This window comes from Diceros bicornis, chromosome 17, assembly GCF_020826845.1.
Source record: "Diceros bicornis minor isolate mBicDic1 chromosome 17, mDicBic1.mat.cur, whole genome shotgun sequence".
Taxonomy (NCBI): Eukaryota; Metazoa; Chordata; class Mammalia; order Perissodactyla; family Rhinocerotidae; genus Diceros; species Diceros bicornis.
In genome coordinates, this window is record NC_080756.1 from 18,528,845 (window position 1) to 18,549,140 (window position 20,296).

Here is a 20,296-nt window from a genome sequence, read left to right on the forward strand (position 1 = left end):
GTGAAACAGAGTCCCATTAAAAACACCACAGGAATACAATCCGCAAAATCCAGACTGTGGGAAACTCTGTAGGACGAATCCTCTCCCCTCATCCCCTTTTTAAAAATAAATAATTGCAGGAAGAGAAAGACAGAGACAAAGACAGAGAAAGAGCAAGGTGAAACTAATAGGTTAAAAGAGACAGCGAACCAACCATAATGTGTAGACTTTATTTGAATCCTAATTCAAACAAACTGAAATAATTTTTTACTTATTTTTTCAAAATTATGACATTTGAGACAATTAGAAATTTGAATATTGACTAGATCTCGTATGATATTAAAGAAATTGTCATTTTCTCTTTAGGTGGTACTGTGCTTATTTTTTTAAGAATCCTTATCTTTTAGTGATACATACTGAAATGTATATGTATACAGATGAAGCTTAAAAATTACATATATGTAAAATAATATATTAACTAAGAAATATTACTTTTTCTCACTTACATTTTATAAAATAATGTTATTTAAAATCTGCAAATGCATCTTTAACATCAGTGACTTCTTCCTCATCACCATAGGTGCTTTAAGTCCATTTTCCAGAGCATGTCAGTTTCACTTCCATCTAAGTTGTAAAGACTCTCATATAAAGTCCTTTCTGAGGAATAACTTTTAGGTGGAAAAAACTTGCTTTTATTTTAGACTTATTTATTATTTGTTTACCTAGCTTATCTTTTAGATCATGAATTCCCTAACAGCGGGAGCCACATATTTTCATTTTTATGTTCTCCCGGAGTCCAACACAGTAGCTTATGATTGTAAGTAGCCTGCGCTCCTATAAGTTCCAGGAGGATGGGTACTATGTCTTATATTCACCACTATGTACCTAGCACCTAATATGATGTCCTGTATGTGGTAAGTATCCAATACATTTTGATGAATGAATATTTGTTATTTTTCTGAACTCTTTATCATATGATCATACATTTTCTCATAAAACTTCATATATATTCATATTCATATAAAAATTATCCATATACACATATACATGAATATACATATATTACATACATCTAATACTGAAAAGTTAATAAACATAAAAGTTAATAATAAAACATAAATAATGTTTTATTATATACATATAATAATAAATTATTCATACATGCATATGTATATATTAATATACATATTTAATATATATATATATGAAGAATTTTTCATATTGGCGTCCCACAGGTTTGTAATATCCAGAGGACAGGGACCAATTAATTATAATGCTTAGTACTGTCCATGGACACCTGACACAGCACAGAATGCAGCGAGAATCTGGAGGAAGGGAGAGAGGGAGGGATGACTGAGTCCTTGACTCTAAGACTATAAAAGCACAATATGAAGAGCAAGGTCAACCATCTGAAAAATTCAGGTTGAAAAATCAACTTGTTGTTTGTTTGCTTAATTTAGATTGGTTAACCACAGCCTGAATTCACTGAATAAATGTGCATCCACTTTCTTTGTCTTGCCAAAGAAAACAGAACCCCTGTAAAACATCATTAGTCAAAGTTTTTGAAAGGTCAGGCTTGAATGTGAATGTGCAGACCTTATTTGGATCCTGGTTCCTATAAGCCAACTATTAAAAAAATTATAAGGCACTCAGAAACTTAAACAACTGAATGGATATTTGAGTATATTAAGGAATTCTTAATTTTTAAGTATAATAATAATCTTGTGATATGGTAGTTACCTCATTTAAAAAAAGAGTCCTTAATCTTTAGTGACACCTACTGAAGTTTTTACTGATGAAATGATGCGATGGCTGGGATTTGGAAAATGGGTGGAGACACAGATGAAACAATACAGGTTGTGTGTTCATTGTTGAAGCCAGGTCATGTGCATATGATGATGGATTTTACAAGTCTCTGTACTTTGGTATATGCTTGAAATGTCCCATAAATTTCAAATATATACAAAGTTTGTTTAAAATCATAAAAAATTAAAAGAAAGGAATATCAAGTCTCATTGGTCTATGCTTCCTGCAGATTCCTCACCAGTTGGCTATTACTTCCTCTGATACCATCATTATTTACGGCAGAGAGGATTTCTTAACCACGGATTTCTAAGGTTCCTATGAATGGGCTTCAGAGGATCACATGTGAGTGTGCATTTTTCTCGGGACAGGGTCCATAACTTTTATCAGATTCTCAGTGGAGTTTGTGACTCAGAAAAGATAAAATCATGAGAACCACAGTATATAAGTTTAGGAGAAAAAGGAAAGGCCGGAGGGAGGGAAAGAGAGTGGGAAAGAAGGGTGAACTATAGAAAAGGCCCTGTTTCTGAGTCTCCTCTTTTCTGTACTTCCTCCTAGCTCACTGACAATGACCCACTACATAAACATGAATTGATTTGGATGTCTACTTCAAGGACTGGATAAAAAGAACTAAGGGGATTAAATACACATTAAAACATTGAAATTGCAAGGCAAGTCTTGAGCGAGAAAACATTGTTACGAGCCTTGAAAAATGAATGAATTATAGCTGAGTAGCAGACCAGATTCTCACTTAACAGTTAATAGACAAATTAAAAGGCAGGAGCAGGGCTGAGTTTTACATAATGGCCCAGGCTCCTGGAAGCAGCCACAGAGGCTGCAGGGGAGGGGAAAGGAGGCAAGCAGGGGAGCCCACCTTCAGCCCTCCCAGACACATCTCCCCTGCTGCTTCACTCTGGACCTGTGGGGTGGTCGTCCCACCAAACTCAACTCTGCCTCTCTTCCTGCGGTCATTCTCAGACTTTCACCTCCAAAGATCACTTCCATCTTTTCTCCTAAGGATCTAGTGTTTTCAGAGATTGTAAATAACACCCTCCCACCCCTCCTCTCTCCCAACACCCCCCCCAACAACAACAAAAAAGAGCCAAGAGTTTATTGAGTTCTGATACATTTAACCATTTTTAAATATAGAAGTGACTTCCAGGGTTTGTCTTTTTTTTTTCCTAATAGTGCCTGGGTTTTTTTGTTTTTGTTTTTTTCTGGGAAAGATTTGCCCTGAGCTAACATCTGCTGCCCATCTTCCTTCTCTTTTTTTTTCCCCTCCCCAAAGCCCTAGTCATAGTTGTATGATCTAGTTGTAGGTCCTTCTAATTCTTCTATGTGAACCACCACCACAGCATGGCTACTGACAGACAAGTGGTGTGGTTCTGTGCCCAGGAACCCCACCCGGGCCACTGAAGCGAAGCACGCCAAACTTTAACCACTAGGCCATTAGGCCTGCCTCCAGGGTTTCTAATCAGCAAATTGAATTGATACAATTAGTATTTATTGAGCACTTACTATATACTTAGCATTGTGCTCTGCATATATCACCTCACTTAAGCCTCACAACAGTCCTAAATCAAGGCTATGTAAGATTTCACAAGAGCTAAGCGGGATAGGAAGAATTCCTACTCAAGTCTCTCTGTACTCTTACATTAACATTATATGCTAATATTGCCAAAAGCAAAGAACCTGGTTGTTTTAGTAAGCTCAGGTCACCTAATCATGGATTAATGTGCACAGTGAGAACAGCTCAAGGTCCACATTATTACCTTCTTAAATCGTTCGTGATCCAGAACCTTGTACTTCAAACTGCCCCTTTACTGACCAGACTTCCAACAGTTCTCCATCTTCTTATTCACTTCCATCTTGCTCTTCACCCAGCAAAACCTATGAACTCTGGCCCCTGGTAGACCCCATCACTCACTCTGACCTACAGATCCCCAACTCTCTAATGCCCTCAATTTGACTTCCTCACTGAATATGGACACCCTATAGCAAGGAAGAAAGGCTTCACAAGGACTTGTGCAGCTCTTCCAGACCTCTTTGCAGCAGCCGTAAGCTCCTGAATATCCACAACCTTCCTATTCTGACACTTCAGCAGCCTACTACGAGGCTAAAATTCCAAAGTGGCTCTGGTTTCTCAGTGATTCTTTTATTGAACCCCACTTGGAGTCACTCCTGTTCAGTACAGATTACTAGTTAGTACATTGTGGTAGGCAGAATAATGGCACCGAAAGATATGCACATCTTAATCCCTAGAACCTGTAATATGTCACCTTACATGACAATGGGAAATTGAGGCTGCAGATGGAAGTAAGGTTGCTAACCAGCTGACCTTAAAATAAGGAGATTATCCTGGACTGTCCAGTGGGCTCAATGTAATCACATGGATCCCTAAAAGTGGAAGAGGGAGACAGAAGAGTACAGTCAGAGAAAGAGACATGATGCCAAAAGCAGGGTCTGAGACATGCTATGTTGCTGGCTTTGTAGACGGAGGAAGGGAACTATGAGCCAAGGAGGGTGGGCAGCCTCTAGAAGCTGAAGAAGTCAAGGAAAGAGATTCTCTCCTAGAGTCTCCGGAAAGAAACACAGCCCCGCCAAAACTTTGATTTTAGTCTAATGAGACCTGTGTTGGACTTCTGACTACAGAACTGTGAGATAATCAATTTGTGTTGTGTTAAGCCACTAAATTTGTGGTAATTTGTTATGGCAAGAATGGAAACTAATATATACATTATGGCTTCCTAACTACCAAGACCAGAGAAAACTTGTTACTTCCTTATGGGAAACAACCAACCTCTCCATTATCTAAGATTGGTTGCTGTTACCTAGCAGCAGATTTAGAAGAAATACGGTTGCTTTTCTGTGTCCTCATTACCACTGTGGCAGGCTTGACTGAGAGCCCTGTCGACCCTGCCAAGGTAAACCATGAGCTAAGACAACTGTCTACAAATTTTGAAGGAAGTAAATTTGCAGCCTGAATAGTTGCCCAGACTGCCTCAACTCTCTGCCTGGCAGGACAGCCCACACCTCTTCTCCTGAAGCTCCCCAGGAGAGCTGGTGGAGCCAGGTAAAGAGAAGGCTCACAGATTCCTCAACTCCCACAGAGAGAAAGAACACCGAGTGTGTCTCGGGCGACGGTGGAAGAGTGTGGATTGTACACTGCAGCGTGGCGAGAGGAGAAACTGCTATGGCTAATAATTCCGTTCAATAACATCCAGCAAATATTTACTGAATGCTTACCATAAACTGACCATGATCCTCAGAAAAGTTGACCTGCTCTCTACAGAGCCATTCATTCGTTGGCTCAGCAAATATTTAGTGAGCTCCAACATGTGCCAGAGTCATTGGGCACTAGCACTCAGGTCTCCTTCAGGAACTCGGAGAGTTTTTTCAGGTCCACCAGAAGACATGGAGTGTGACTCTCTTTCCATCGGCCATGCCTCCCAATTACCACCCATTTACCAGGGCTTGTTATTCCGAAGATTTCTGCAAAATTTTCCAGTCTGAGCAGCCCTGATCCACATAAAAGCCAAACTCACTCGCTCCTCCCTCCACCACTTCCACCCTCCCTGCAGGTCAGTTCCAACCTCTCCAGCCTTCTCCTCCAGCACTTCTTTCTGCCTGGTTCTAAAAGTGATGATCAGGAGAACTGTGAAGCTACAAGATGTCCCTAGTGCCAGTTCAAACTAGGGGCTCTCCCCAAAGTTTCCAATCTTCTTCCTCCATTACTACCCCCTTAAGGAGCTCGTTGACTCCTATAATTTCAATAACCACCTCCGGAGATCTCACCAAAATTCAATAATACGGGCCTTCGTTAACTCATCCTAAATTACAGCCTGCTAGCTGGCCTCCCTCACCCCAGTCTCTTCCCACTCTAATATAGCCTTTGTACACCTTGCCACATATATCTTCCGAGCCAGGCACTGGTCTAGGTATCAAAGACACAAGCTACAGTAACACAGAGTGATGAAGGGCACATCCTTTGAAGAGGGGCACAGCTCTGCCACTTACTGAAGTTACTTAACCTCTCTGTCTGAGTTTCCTCATTTGAAAAACAGGGGTAATAAAGGCATGTAACTCTCAGGGTTATTGAGAGAATTAAATGAGATAATGCATGGAAAGCACTTAGTCCAGTGCCTGGCACATAGCAAGCACTCCAGAAAAGTTAACCTACATAAACAACAACATAAAGGGAGCTATCAGTTTAGCAGCAGAGATGAACACGCATACTCCACGGCAAGGAGGGGGCAAGCACTTGGTGGTTGCTGTGAGCAGAGAAGACGGAGTGACGAATTCTGATAATGATATGAAGCCAGACCTTGAAGGTTAAAATGGAATATCCTAGGTGGAGAGGAAGGGAAGGATTTTCCAGCTGGAACACCTGAGCAAACGCACAGCAGCACAGAAGGGAGAGCTTCTGTGTAACGGAGCAATGGCCGTCTGATGCTCTGCGCTAATCCTGCCAAGACCAGGAGCTCCTTCAGGAGAGGCCCATTGGCTTTGGATCCAGGAAAGTCTTTCATTCACTCACGCAACTGAGCACCTCTTTTATTCCAGGCACTGCGCGATATGACACGATTTTCTGCCTGGTCCCTGCCCTCATGAAGCTTCAAAAAGATAATAACCAAGAAATCAAAACGAGAACACTTCAGATAAGTTATAAGTGCTATTAAGAAAATAAAACAGGATCATCTGAAAGAGAGTGACTGTGGGCGGAGGTCACAGAAAGCCACTCTGAGGAGGTGACATTTGAGTTGAGTCACGAGAAGGCCTGGGTAGAAGAACATCCTGGGTGGAGGGAACAACAAGGACAAAGGTCCTGAAGCATGAAGGAGCTTGCCATGTCGAGGAAACAGAAGGAAAGCCAGTGCAGGGGTGCACGGTGAGAGTGTGGAGGAGAGGCAGTCAGGGAGGTGGGCAAGGCTCTGATCACGTGAAAGCTGGCTAGGCGATGATAAGGAGCTTAGATTTTATTCCAAAATGCACTGGGAAGCCACTGAAGGGTTGTAAGAAGGATATAATCCAATCTGATTTATATTTTTAAAAGCTTCCCCTGGCTGCCACATGGAAAGTGGACCGCAGAAGGGCAAGAGAGGAAGCAGAGGGAACTGTTAGGAGGCTGGTGCAGTAGTCCAAGGCAGAGGAAACAGCCTACATTTGTGATATTTAGATGTGATGCCTGGACTCTCTGTTCACATCAAGTTACACAACCTCCTCACTTTGCAAGGTCCATCTCTCTCCACACAGCCTAGTGGGCACACAGGAGGCTGAACTGGTCATTTTCAATCAGTCGACTGTGTCCCCCCCAAGTCATCCCTATTTCCTTTCCTCCTTCTCCCCTCACTTCTCTTCCTCCCTAGATCTCAAGTACCCATTTGCCCATCACCTGACTCAGGCTTCATGAGGTCCCATTGTTCCCGCTCTATTCCTTGTCCTCTCCTCATCCCACCACCCATGAAAGTTTCAGGAACTAGATGTAAAGGAGATAATTATTTTCTATCCTATCCCAGAAGCACTGAGGAATTATCAGTTTCACAGAGCACTCATAGAAGCCTTGGGGTTATTATGATCTTGACAATATAACTGGTACACATTCTGCATGTTAAGGACACTGTCTCCTCACATTCGTTCCAGCCTGTTCTCCCCACTGCAGCCAGAGAAATCTTTCAACAGGAAAATCTGATGATGATCTCATTAGCTCTCTTTCTCTCTCTGGCTCCTGCTCTCTCCTCTTCTCTTTCTCTCTTCTTCTCCTCTCTGCTTCAACCCCTTCAGTGGCTTCCCCTTGTTCCTCTGATAAATACCACTTCCTCACCCTGGGGTGCAATGGCCCTGTGTGTTGTGACCCCAGAGTACATCACACACCATTCCCCTCAGTACTCCCTGGGGCTCCAGCCACACTGGCCTGCTTTCAGTCTTCTACCTAGATATGGCCCCTTCTGCTGTGCTCTGTCTCCAAGGCCCTTTGAACTCCCTCTTCCTTCAGCTGACACTTATTCTTTAGGTCTTTGCCCAAATTTTCTTCCTTAGCAAAATCTTCTCTGATCTGACACCAAGGCTATCTGTCTTTCGAAGCACTTATCATAGTTTATAATAATACATTTACTCGTGTGATTATTTGATTAAAAACAGTTATTTCTCCCCCCACCATGGGAAGCTTCAGGAGGGGAAGAACATTGCCTATTTTTGCTCATCAGTGTATCCCAAACATAGAATGAATACACTTAGTAGGCCTTAGAAGGATTAGATATAGAAAGATTTTCCAAAATGTTAGATATGGTCCCTTTGTTGACGGAGCAAGCAAAGAAGGAATTATGGATCTTCTAGTAGCAAACTATTACCAGGAAGAAGAGAAGAGAATCAGCGTCTGACACCCAGTCGGCTACAAACTCGGAGTGTTTTCTCTGCCTCCTTACAGAAACCATCTCTGACGTCAACGTAGCACTCATTTCCAAGACCTATCATCCTTCAAGAGAAGGTCCATCATCCTCTTCACAGCTCTCCACTTCAGACTTACCTCCCTTCAATTCCTCTTTCCAGAGCAGTAACTATACGACCTGACTGCACAGGAAAGAGGGAGAGAGAATTCAATGGGCTGCCACTCAGTTACTAGTTGTCACACAAGAAATATTATTTCACAAAGCCTTTCACAAATAGCACCTCGTTTAGTCCTCAGAACAACCCTGTGAAGTAAGCAAAGCAGACCTTATCATTCCCATTTTACTAGATGGGGAAACTGAGGTTCAAAGAGGCAAGTGACTTACTCAAGGTCACAAAGCCTGTGCAAGGCAGATGTAGAATATAAACCTACAGTCTCCCTCACCTAGTCTAAGGCTTCTCCTTACATTAGCCACTCCAACCGTTGGATTATCAGTTATTTAAACCTGGTTTCCTCATTCCGTTAAATAAACACCTGTTCCCGACCTCTCAACACTTTCCCAACCCCTTTGCCCTTCCCTACCCAGAACCTGTCAGATGTCTGTGCAATGGGGCGGAGGGAGTCATGAAGCTGGCCACACTAACGGGGTTTGGTCCCAGCCTCCAGTCTTTCCAGCTCTTCCTCTGAGCCATTCAAGAACCAGAAACCCCCAGAAATAAAAACACAAAGAAGACACCTGCCGGACCAGAGCAAAGTCCCTGGCTACCCTTTCTCCCACGTTGCAGCTGGACACGGCAAGGCCAGAAGCCAGCCTCTCTCCCGACAGGGAGCATCCGAGAAGAACAGAGGTCACCGCCTGCCGGCAGTCAAGGCTCCTCCGCCGGCCGCGCAAGGGATGCGGCAGCGATCGGCCGGCTCCCAGGTTCGGCCCAAGGTCACCCTCTCGCAGCCCCGGCCGATCCCCACCCGCCCGGAGCGCCCCCTGGTGTCGCGGGCTGGCCTCCCCTCGCCCTCAGGGAGTGGCCTGCGGAGCCCGGGCTCGGGGGCAGAGGAAGGAGGGTGGGCAGAGGATGAGGAGGCTGAGCTCCGGGGAGGGGCGGGAGGCGGGGCCCTACCTGATAGCGGAGGACGCCGTCCGACTCGTTACTCCCGGCCGGCATGGCGGAGCCGAGCTAGATCTCGCCCCCGGGCTCCAGGCCGAGCGTCAGCAGCCCGCGCACTCTAGTCAGGTCTGAGCGATCGCCCGAGCGGCGACCCCTACCCTGGAGCCAACGGTCAACCATCAACCGCCGCCGCCTCCATAGCCACCGGCCCGCGAGGCACCGCCGCAGCCAATCAGCGCGCGGCCTGTGCGGCCAATCAGGGCGCGGAGCATGGGAGGACGCTGTCCGGCGGTACCCTGCTACCCGGAGGAGGAGGAGGAGGGAGCCTGGGGAGCCAACCGCTCCGGGGCCTGGTTGCCTTGGAAACCGCCTCCCTCCCTTCAGGGGCCTCTTGGCTTGAAGGTCCTTCCAACTACTTGCTAGAAATTGAAAATCTCATGCTTCTATTTGCAGCGGCACCTGACCCTTGAAAACTGGGAAGGCGTCGGTATAGTCTATTCTGATTTTATTCCTTAGGTAATGATTTTTAAATTCTGGGGAAACGTCCATTGGGATTGCAGAAGGAAGTAATCGAGGATGAGGGGAAAGGGCCTTCTAAAATTACTTGTTAATCTCTGAGCTAGTGGCCAGATTAAAGAGCATTAAAGAGAAGCAGGCAGGCAGAGATCCGACCTCCTCCACAGACTCGCTATGACTTAGGTCTTCTCCCTGGATTTCAGGTTGGTAGCCAAAAGCACAGAGTTGAGCTAAGGATGATTCTTGAAGTAATTCCACAAAAGCACTTCCAACTTTTCCAAGAAATGATCTAAGGCAAATTATTATTTAACGACAGAAGAATTACTGATCTAAGGCAAGGTTAGAAAATCATGAGTAGGGCCGGCCCCGTGGCTTAGCGGTTAAGTGCGCGCGCTCCGCTGCTGGCAGCCCGGGTTCGGATCCCGGGCGCGCACTGACGCACCGCTTCTCCCGTCATGCTGGGGCCGCGTCCCACATGCAGCAACTAAAAGGATGTGCAGCTATGACGTACAATTATGTACTGGGGCTTTGGGGGGAAATAAAATAAATAAATTAAAAAAAAAAAAGAAAATCATGAGTAATACATTCAGTTTGATTGGGTTTAAAAGAAAAGAGAGGCTGGCCATAATCCAACCAATCCTCTGTCCCCAAGAGGAGGAGAAGGGCCTTTTGCTTTATACGCAGTATCACATCAGACTGTAGGTAAGTCCACATTATTAGAGCAAAAAGAACTGTTGCAAATAATTCTCTGTCTCCAAAGAAGCTACACTTGAGGAATGTAGTCAGGTACATGTTAAAGTTTCAAGCCCTAAACACCATCCCTTATATTGGCCCTGAAATTTGAAACAAGGTTGTGTTTCAGTGTCACTGAGGCAGAATATTTCTGATCTCCTGTATAAGTCCCTGGTCCTGTTTCTGAGTCTTAGTGTTCTTTGCCACAGTCTATATTGATCTCTTCACTAATCCTGTCTGTTGAATCTGGAATTCACCCCATTTTTGCCCATCAAAATCTTAACCATCCTTCAAAGTCAATCTCAAAGGCCACCTCTTCCAAGGAGCCTTTCTTTATCCCACTCTCCCCATCACCCCTAAGAGATGTCATCTTTCCCTCTTTGGAATCCTCATAGAACTCATACCTTTCTTCTAACAGTTACCATGCTGTGGTTATTTAAGTTCTTTATTATTTCTTGACTTTAGCTTACTATAATATTGTAAGTTTTAGAAGGCAGTGATTATTTTTCTTATGCCCTTTTGTATACTCCACAAAGCCTCAAAGAATGCTGGGCACATAGAAAGTAGTTAGTAAATATATGTGCTTTTAACTCAATCTAATCAAAAATGTATTGAACATCTACTATGTACAGACCTAAATGGCACTTGAAGATGCAGAGAAATTGAAAATATTATACATATCTCCAAAGGGCTTGTGATCTAATCAGGGAAACAGGATATATGTTAATACAATGGCAAGATAATATAACACAGAACAAGAGCCATATGAGTAATATAGACCACAAAGATTATAAAAATGCAGAAGAGAAAATGATCTTTATGACTGGGGACACTTCAGGAACACGACACAGAGAACATGGGTTTGAGCTAAATCTGAAAATAGTTGAGCCAAGGTAGGCAGAGCAGGCATCTCAACTCTTGGGCAAAGACTTAAGAGTAGGAATGCACATGGCCCATTCAGAGTAGCCATGATTTGGGCCAAAGCAGAAAGTTATAAAGAAGAGCGATAGGAAGTAAAAATTGTGGTAAAGAAAAGCTATGGCCGAATTGTGGAGAGCCAGCTAATTAAGTCAGACTTTATTTTTCTCATATGATAGAAAGTAGGACACCGCTGAAGATTTTAGACAACACATCCACGCACCAGGACCTGGGTTTAGTGGTGTAAATGCATTGTATTTAATATTCATGACATTTCCATTATTTCTTCATTTCACTGATAAGAAAACTGAGGTTCAGAGAAGTTTAGCAGGTTTCTCCAGGTCAAGCAGTCTTTAAGCTGAGATTCAGTCATTTATTAATTCAAAACATATTTCCTGAGAAGCTCTGTATTCAGCCCTGTGTTGGGTGTTTTGAAAACATCAATAAGACAAACAGGGTCTTGCCCTCTTGAGCCTTGCAATTCAGTGGGGAGAGAGTAAACAAGGAAACAAACAAGATAATTACAGGTTATGATAGCTGCCAGAAAGTAAATAACAGGGTTATGTGATAGAGTAACTGGCATGGGGGGTGGGAAGAGCTATTTTAGATAGGGTGCTTGGGGAGGGCTTCTCTGAGGAGGGGAGGAGAGCCTCACTTGATGAGATGAGTCAAGGATGAGTCTGTCTGATTCTACAGCTCTGGGTCACCTTGCAACACTGTCCTATAGAAGGGGTACCATTGTCGAAATCTGCCATTAGGGGCAGGATGGGTTAGAGGGGAAACCTGAGGCAGGGGGTCACTTAGACGGACTCTTGCAACGTGGTAATTCAGGAGGGGCCAAGAATGGTGACCAAAGGGAAGATGTGTCCTGCGTTCCCCACTTCCCAGAAAGACAGCTCCCAGCCATGGGAATAGATAAGAGTGGGCAGGGTAGGGAGAGGAATGCAGAGGCAGAGGATTCCTGGGAGCTCTTGTGGGTCTGATTTTCCTCCAGTTCAATTGTGGAAAAAGTCAGAGCCTCTGGCCCTTGACTTCAGGGTCAAGAGCCCCATCTTCTGGTCTGTTGGGCAAATTACAAAAGGAACTAGGCCACAGAGGCAGCCTGAGGCTGCCTGAGGCGGCCGCTATCTGGGGCACTGCAGGAGACAGGGCTCTCCCCTCCCAGGGCTGATTTGGTCTCTCCTTCCCAGAGGAGGCTGGCTCACTTGGCTCCAGGCTTCAGGTTCTAGGCACCAAGCTCCAAGCCTCCACTGCTCCCTCCACTGCTTGGAAAAGTGCAAAGATGCTGCTCTTGGCCTGGCCAGCAAGCAGGCGCTGGGGAGCTGGAAGGAGGATATCAGCCAAGGAGACCACCTCACACTGATTGCTTCTCTAAAGAAAGCAGACAAAACAGGTAGTGGAACAGAACTCAGAGCCTTCTGAGGCCTGCACAGGCTGCTTGGCCTAGAAGGAGGCATAAAATAGACAGGAAAATGCAAAATACATGCAAAGACAGAGACCACACACACACACAAACAGGAAGACAAGGAGGTGTGCTACATGGATGACGTCAATCAATCTTTGCAACAATTCTACAAGGTTGGTGCTATCATCCCATTTTATAGATGAGAAAACTGAGGCTTAGAGATACAACTTGCCCCAGGTCACACAGCCAGCACGGTTAGTAAATGGAGACCCTGGGCTCTGCCCTGAGAGGTGTCTGATTCCCAAGTGCACGTGCTGAACCGCCTACTGCCCGCCTGGTGTCTCTGTCCTCTTCTAGCTTTTATAGGCTCCACCCTCTCTTCACGGCTTCCAAATGTGGCTATCCTTCCAGATTTTTGTCTCTAGATCCTTCTCTAATACCGGTGGTTCTTTAACTTTGGGGGAAAAGGGTAGGTCTTGCACCCTCTGGGCACATGATAAAATCTATGGGACTGTCTTTTCAGATAAGTACACAAAGCCCCACATTTTGCATATAAGTGTAAGGGTGTGTTCACGGCCTTCCCAGAGAAGCACCAGGCACCTTACATATATCACCTTTAAAGATTGGCTGGAAGACATTAAAATTCTCTTATTCAGAGACAAAAGGTGAAAATGTAAGAAACTCAAAAGGTCTGAGAAGATGTTCTCAGATCATTGCAATCAATTTATCCCTCAAGAGCATCTTAATTCCTCCATCAATTTACCACATCTCTTGCCCTGTTTCAACTGTCAAAAGAGCTGCCAGAGCAGAGGTTCCAGTCTTCACTTGCTATTAGGGAGCTCCCAATTCCCAGCTGCATCTCATACCTGATTTAGTTTCTCCACCTTCCTCTTAATTACACATCTAAACCCGAGGAAAGGTTGGAGGAAAAGACGTCGGGATCCGAGGACAGACTTAATTAGGGCTTGTTTGTGCCGTCGTCTGGGAGCACTTCCCGTGAAGGGAGGGGAGCGGGGGAGAGGCGCCATACTTTGTCAAGCTAAAAAGGTTATGCAGGTGCATGATTTGCCTTCAGCCCTTGCCAAGTTATAGCATATCTAAAGAGACTGCAGAATACAATTTGCTTTGTTCACAGCATGCTGCCAGCCTGGAACACTACACATCACGGGGAAGAACAATGAAGCGCCACAAAAATTGACTCCCCTGGGAAAATCACTCCCCCTCCATTTGTCATCATCAGCATCATCCACAGAAATTCCTTATGCCGTACTCATTGACATCTTGCTCCAGACTAAGGGAGGCTCTGGCAGATGGAGCCCAAGTAAAATGGCAAAAACCTACTTTTTGCCTTCTCTGGAATCATGATTAAGATATTTGGAGAGGGGCAGAGGTAGGGGAAAGGACCTAGGGAGGGAGCAGAATAACACAGAAAAGCAGGCCTTTAAGGAAAGAAGCCACAGGACTTCCAGATCCAGATGGGAAGTCATTCAGGGATTTGGGAGAAACGAGTGTTAACCAAGGACCACTTGCCAAGTCCTTGATATAAGATCGGAACATACTGTATTAATTAAATACATTTATCTTATCCATTTCTAACCTAACCTAGCCCTGCCCAGAAATCAGGCCTGTTTACAGTGGTTTCACTCCACATCTTATCTGCTTGGGGATAAGCCTCCTGAGCTTGTTATACTAAGTAGGGAAGTGCTTACTTCACTTTTAGCCAATAGGCCTGGGATATCCTTAAGCAGCAAATTCAATACCTCACATCTGTATCATTCTCCATACTCAACTTTCTTATCGCCTTATCCCGTTTCTCTTCAATGGGTCTATAAATGTACACAGAATATTTCACAGCCTAGTAAGCTGAAATGTGGCTAGAATTAGGGACTTGCCCAGGCCAGTTATTAACAGAGCTGGGTCAAGAACTACTAGTGCTTTCCACTTCATTGTGTGGCTTCCCAGAAACATAATTCCATCCAGCCACTTCCTGCAAAAAGTTGAATTGGCTTCAATGGAAGAGTGAAAATGCGAATCTCCTTTAAAATTGACACGAACTCCCCATAGCAAAAACCCAGGGTGTCTCCTCCATTACCCTTTCCCATCAGACGACACTTTCATATCATTTCCACTTTGAAAAGCTTGTCAGTGATACCCATTCATTAGTTTACTGAGCAAACTCCCACGAAGTTCTGAAAATAACTATTACTGCCTCTTATCTCTAGAAGCACATCATCTGACATAGATACACATTTAATCCAAGCTACTCTTACTCCCAATGAAACATCCCTTGAGGCCTTTTATTTTGCAGTTAATAAAAAAGAAAAGAGACCCATTCAGACATTTGGGCTTGGGCAAAAGGGAATAGACATAGAATTGGAATTTATTTCACTGATTTATCTTTTTCTACCTCTAATCTCCTGCCAAATTGAAAAGGCCAGTCTCCTCTTTAAAGAAGGCAGAGTTTCTCTGGTCCTTTCTTGTAAAATATAAGAAAGGGTATCTGCTAGATTGACCAAAAACAACCAGGGCTTATGAGATGGTCAGCCAATGAATAGCAGAGAAAAAAATACAGCCTTAAAACAGATATAAAAACACTCAGCTTTGTTTGGCATAGGCAAAATGAATGAGAGCCATTACAATCCGATTATAACCTGGGTATCAGTTTGGGTCTCTCCAGAACTTGTTGTCCCTGTCCCCTAAGAATTTTCTATCGAACATGAGTCCCCTCCACAGCAACCCCAAGAAGGGGCCATCCAATTTCCCCTGGATATTCCCAGTGACAGGAACTCACCGTTGAGTGAGGCCAGCAGCCCCATTCCAGGATCAATCTGCCTCCTTGTAACTTCCACTCTTTATTCCAAGTGCTCTCCTCTGTAGCTCCACAGGGAACCTCTGCTCACTCTTCCTCCCCACAGCCCTTCAAATACTTGTAGCCAGTTGCGATCTCCTCCCTCATCTTCCTGAGAGGGCATGACCAGGATGGGATTACTGTTGCCAGCAAGCCACTTGCATCCCTATGATTCTAGACCACTAGGAGAACTTTCAGCAAAGAAACACAGAATTTAAAAAGAATTCCACCATGGTTAATTTTTATACGTGATAACAGTTTGTGGTTATGTAGGAAATGATTCTTACTCTTAGGAGATGCAAGCTGCAGTGTTTAGGGGTAGAGTATGATTATGTCTACAACTTACTTTCAAATGATATAGCAATAGATACAGAAATAGATAGATATTCCTAGATAGAGATAGAGAGAAATAAAATAAATATGGCAAGAAGTTAACAATTGTGGAATCTAGTGGAGGCTTTATGAATGTTCATTGTTATCATTTTTCATATTCTCTCTATGTTTGAAATTTTTCTTAATTAAAAGCTGGGAAACAGAGACCAGCCCCATGGTGTAGTGGTTAAGTTCATGGGGGGCTCTGCTTTGGTGGCCTGGGTTCAAGGGTTTGGATCTTGGGTGTGGACCTACAACACCCGTCAGCCATGCTGTGGTGGCGACCCACATACAAAATAGAGGAACATTGCCACAGATGTTAGCTCAGGGCTAATCCTCCTCAAGCAAAAAAAAAGAAAAAGAGGAAGATTGGCAATGGATGTTAGCTTAGGGTGAATCTTCTTCAGCAAAAAAAAAAAGTTGGAAACTAGAGGGTCAAAAAAAGTGGGGGAATGAAAGTGAAATAAAGACATTTTCAAAAATACAAATAATCAAACAAAAAAAAAGACCTCCATCAAACAGGCAAATTCCCAGGCCAGTGGGCACTATTTCAGGACACCTCCTGCCCCAAGCTGGCCAAATACCAAAAGTACAGATTGTCCCCAAAATATGTCATGCCTAAAGCAAGGTGACTCAGAAAGTTTGAAAGATAAAAGATGGGCAAAGGTATGCCAGCTAAAGGAAAGAAAGGAAAGAAAGTCATGATTTTACCTTCTGGTAATACTGATTTCAAGGCAAAAATTATAGGCACTTTATAACAATAAAGGTTTACTTTACCATGAAAATCTAACAAATACCTATGCACCAAATAACACAATAACAAACATACAAAACAAAATTTACTGGAAATATAAGGAAGAATTGACACACATATTATGAGAAAAGTTTATTTTACCTCTCTCAGCCTGTGACAGAGCAAGACAAAAGATAGAAATATACACTTGAGTAACATAATTGACACGCTTGATCTAATTGATATATATTAAACTCTATATTTTGAAAACAAAGAATATATCTTTTTAAGGGCTTATGGAATATTCACCAAAATTGCCTATTAGACCAAAGGAAAACTGAGGAAACTCTGTAGAGTAAAAGACATCCTATTATCATGATGTAATAAAACTTGAAATCAGTAATAAAATTTTTTTTAAACTATACTAAATGGAATTTTTTAAACTCTTAAGTAACTCAATCATAAGAAAAGGAAATTAAAACTGAAACTGCAGAAGACTAGAACCAAAAATATTTTACAGCTTTAAATAATTACACAGATAAATATGAAAATGAAAATAAGCGAATTAAGCATTCAACTCAAGAAGTTAGAAAAAGAGCCACAAAAAAACTAAAGACTTCCTAAAGATAAAAGTAGAAATTATAAAATGAGAAAACAGAAAAACAACTAAGCTTATAAACATATTCAAGAACTTTTCAAACTATAGTACAAAGCTATAGTAATCAAAATAGTATGGTACTGGCATAAAAACAGACACATAGACAAATGTAACAGAATTGAGAGCCCAGAAATAAACCCATGTGTATACAGTCAACTAATATTTGACAAGGAAGCCAAGAATACCCAATGGGGAAAGAATAGTCTCTTCAATAAATGTGGTCGGGAAAACTGGATAGCTACATGCAAAAGAATGAAATTGGACCTCTATCTTACATCACTCACAAAAATTAACTTGAGATGGATTAAAGACTTAGATGTAAGACCTGAAACACTAAAACTCCTAGAAGAAAACATAGGAGAAAAGTTCCTTGACATCAGTCTTGGCAATGATTTTTTTGGCTATGACACCAAAAGCACAAGCTACAAAAGCAAAAATAAACAAGTGGGACTACATCAAACTAAAAAGCTTCTGCAAAGCAAAAGAAACAATCAACGAAATGGAAAGGCAACCTACAGGATGGGAGAAAATAATTGCAAACCATATATTTGGTAAGGGGTTAATATCCAACATGTATAAGAAACTCAAAACTCAATAGCAAAAAACAAACAACCAAATAACTCAATTAAAAAATGGGCAAAGGACACGAGTATACATTTTTCCAAGGAAGACACACAAATGGCCAACAGGTACATGAAAAGCTTCTCAACATCACTAATCATCAGGGAAATGCAAATCAAATCCACAATGAGATATCACCTCATACCTGATAGAATGACTATTATCAAAAAGGATAACAAGTGTTGGGGAAGACGTGGAAAAAAGGAAACCCTTGTTCATTGCTGGTAGGAATGTAAATTGATGCAGCTAGTATGGAAAACAGTATGGAGGTTCCTCAAAAAATTAAAAATAAAAGAACTACCATATAATCCAGCAATCCCATTTCTGGATATATATCCGAAGGAAATTAAATCACTATCCTGAAGAAATATCTGCATGCAAAAGAATGAAACTGGACCTCTATCTTGCACAACTCACAAAAATTCACTCAAAATTGGCAAATAGCAAATGCTCTATAAAAAGAGAGATTGTTAGAAGAGATAGAAAATCTAAACCATGGAGGGGGGGAGGAGAGACACGAAAGTTTGAAAGAAATACCCTCCACTAAAAAAATGAATAAATTCAGGCCCAGTTGCATTCGCAGGCAACTCTAACCAGAACAATCAAAGCCAGCACCATTCCTACTAAGAAAACAATAGACGTATTCCCTGTAGAGTCGGAAACAAATTAAGGATGACCATAATCACCACTATTACTTAATGAGTAGACAGGGGATTAGCCAACGGAACTTGATAACAGAAAAAAATAAAATATATAAAAAATCAGAAAGGAATAGACTACATTATATCATTGTACATCTGGAAAACCTAAGAGAATCAACTGAAAACTACTGCAAACAATAAGACAATCCAGAAAAGTGGCTGGGCATGAGATGATTATGCAAAAATCAATAGCTTTCCTATAACACAAAGCACAATGGATTAGATAATAGAATGAGAAAAGATGCCTATTACTATAATAAGCAAAGAGATAAAAGATCGTGCAATCAAGTAACGTGCAAGAACTATATGAAAAGATCAACTGCTCCTGAGTGCCTGAGTAAATCAAAAGGCACACCCTGTGTCTGCTAGGAAAAACTCAATTTTATTAAAGCTATTCTGTTAATTTTCCTTTTACTCATCTATAAATGTCACAATAAAATTACCAACAGGGTTTATTTTTTTAATGGGCAAACAAAAATATCCAGGAAAGCTCTGAAAAAAAAAAACTGGGTAGCTAGTTAGATTCGTTCCTCACTCCTTACCTGTTCTAGAAGGAGAATGCTCCAGAGTGAGTAACACACTGGGAGCCTCCTTCCTTGACGAACAGCTGTGAAAGGGCCCCCAAATGGCTCCCTTGACCGGGACACAACTCTACCCTCTCCCTCCAGACCCAACACCACTGCGGTATGGCAGAGCCTCGGTTCCCTGTAGCCCACATCTTCCTGCAGCCGCAATCCTGGGCAGCCTTTGGTCTTCAAGCAGAAAGATGTAAACACCATGTTCCGGAGCTGTCACCCGTGAGCAGCACTTCAGAGCCCTGGGAGCTCTGGTCCTTGCCATCTGAAAGCTGTGCCACCACATTTCTAAGAGATGCTGTTATGGGTTACATTGTGTCCCCAAAAAGATATGTTGAAGTCCTAACCCCTAGTATGCCAGAATGTGACCTTATTTGGAAATAGGGTCATTGCAGGTGTCATTAATTAAGATGAGGTCATACTGGAGTAGAGCGGGCCCCTAAACTAATACGACTGGTGTCCTTATGAAGAGACAACCATGTGAAGACACAGAGAAACACAGGGAGAACTCCATGTGACGGTGGAGGATTGGAGTGCTGCATCAACTGTCCAAGGAAAGACAAAGATTGCTGGTAAACCACCAAAAGCTAGGAAGGGGCAAGGAAGGGTTCCCCTACAGGTTCTAGAGGGAGCATGGCCCTGCAGATTTCTCCAGAACTGTGAGACAATAAATTTCTGTTTTAAGCCCCCCAGTCTGTGGTACTTTGTCACAGCAGCTCTAGGAAACTAATACAGATACCTACGGTCAGAATCCGTGCGCTCCGCACCACTAGGGCGGGCAGCTGGGCACCCAGGGGAAGTGGGCTGGGGGAAAACCCAAAAGCGTTTTAAACAGGGAATTTGGACCAGTCCAGCTAGGAGCGCAAGGATCCCACGCTTGAGAGACACACTCTCAGGGCAAGACATTGCTCCGGTACCCTTGTCTTTTCATGTGCCTCCTGTTTTCC

General features: G+C 43.0%; 2 protein-coding genes across 5 annotated transcripts in view; one reads left to right on the forward strand and one right to left on the reverse strand.

The window, feature by feature from the left end:
* SLC4A8 (solute carrier family 4 member 8) overlaps window positions 1-9,445 on the reverse strand; it is a 73,116-nt gene extending 63,671 nt beyond the window's left edge. For all 4 annotated transcript variants that reach the window (XM_058558237.1, XM_058558236.1, XM_058558235.1 and 1 more), the window contains exon 1: window positions 9,283-9,445. In XM_058558237.1, coding sequence (XP_058414220.1) covers window positions 9,283-9,327 — 45 coding nt within the window. In that variant the 5' untranslated portion in view covers window positions 9,328-9,445. The remainder of the gene's footprint in view (window positions 1-9,282) is intronic.
* GALNT6 (polypeptide N-acetylgalactosaminyltransferase 6) overlaps window positions 1-20,296 on the forward strand; it is a 74,404-nt gene that overhangs the window by 10,239 nt on the left and 43,869 nt on the right. The gene's annotated exons all lie outside the window — the stretch shown is intronic.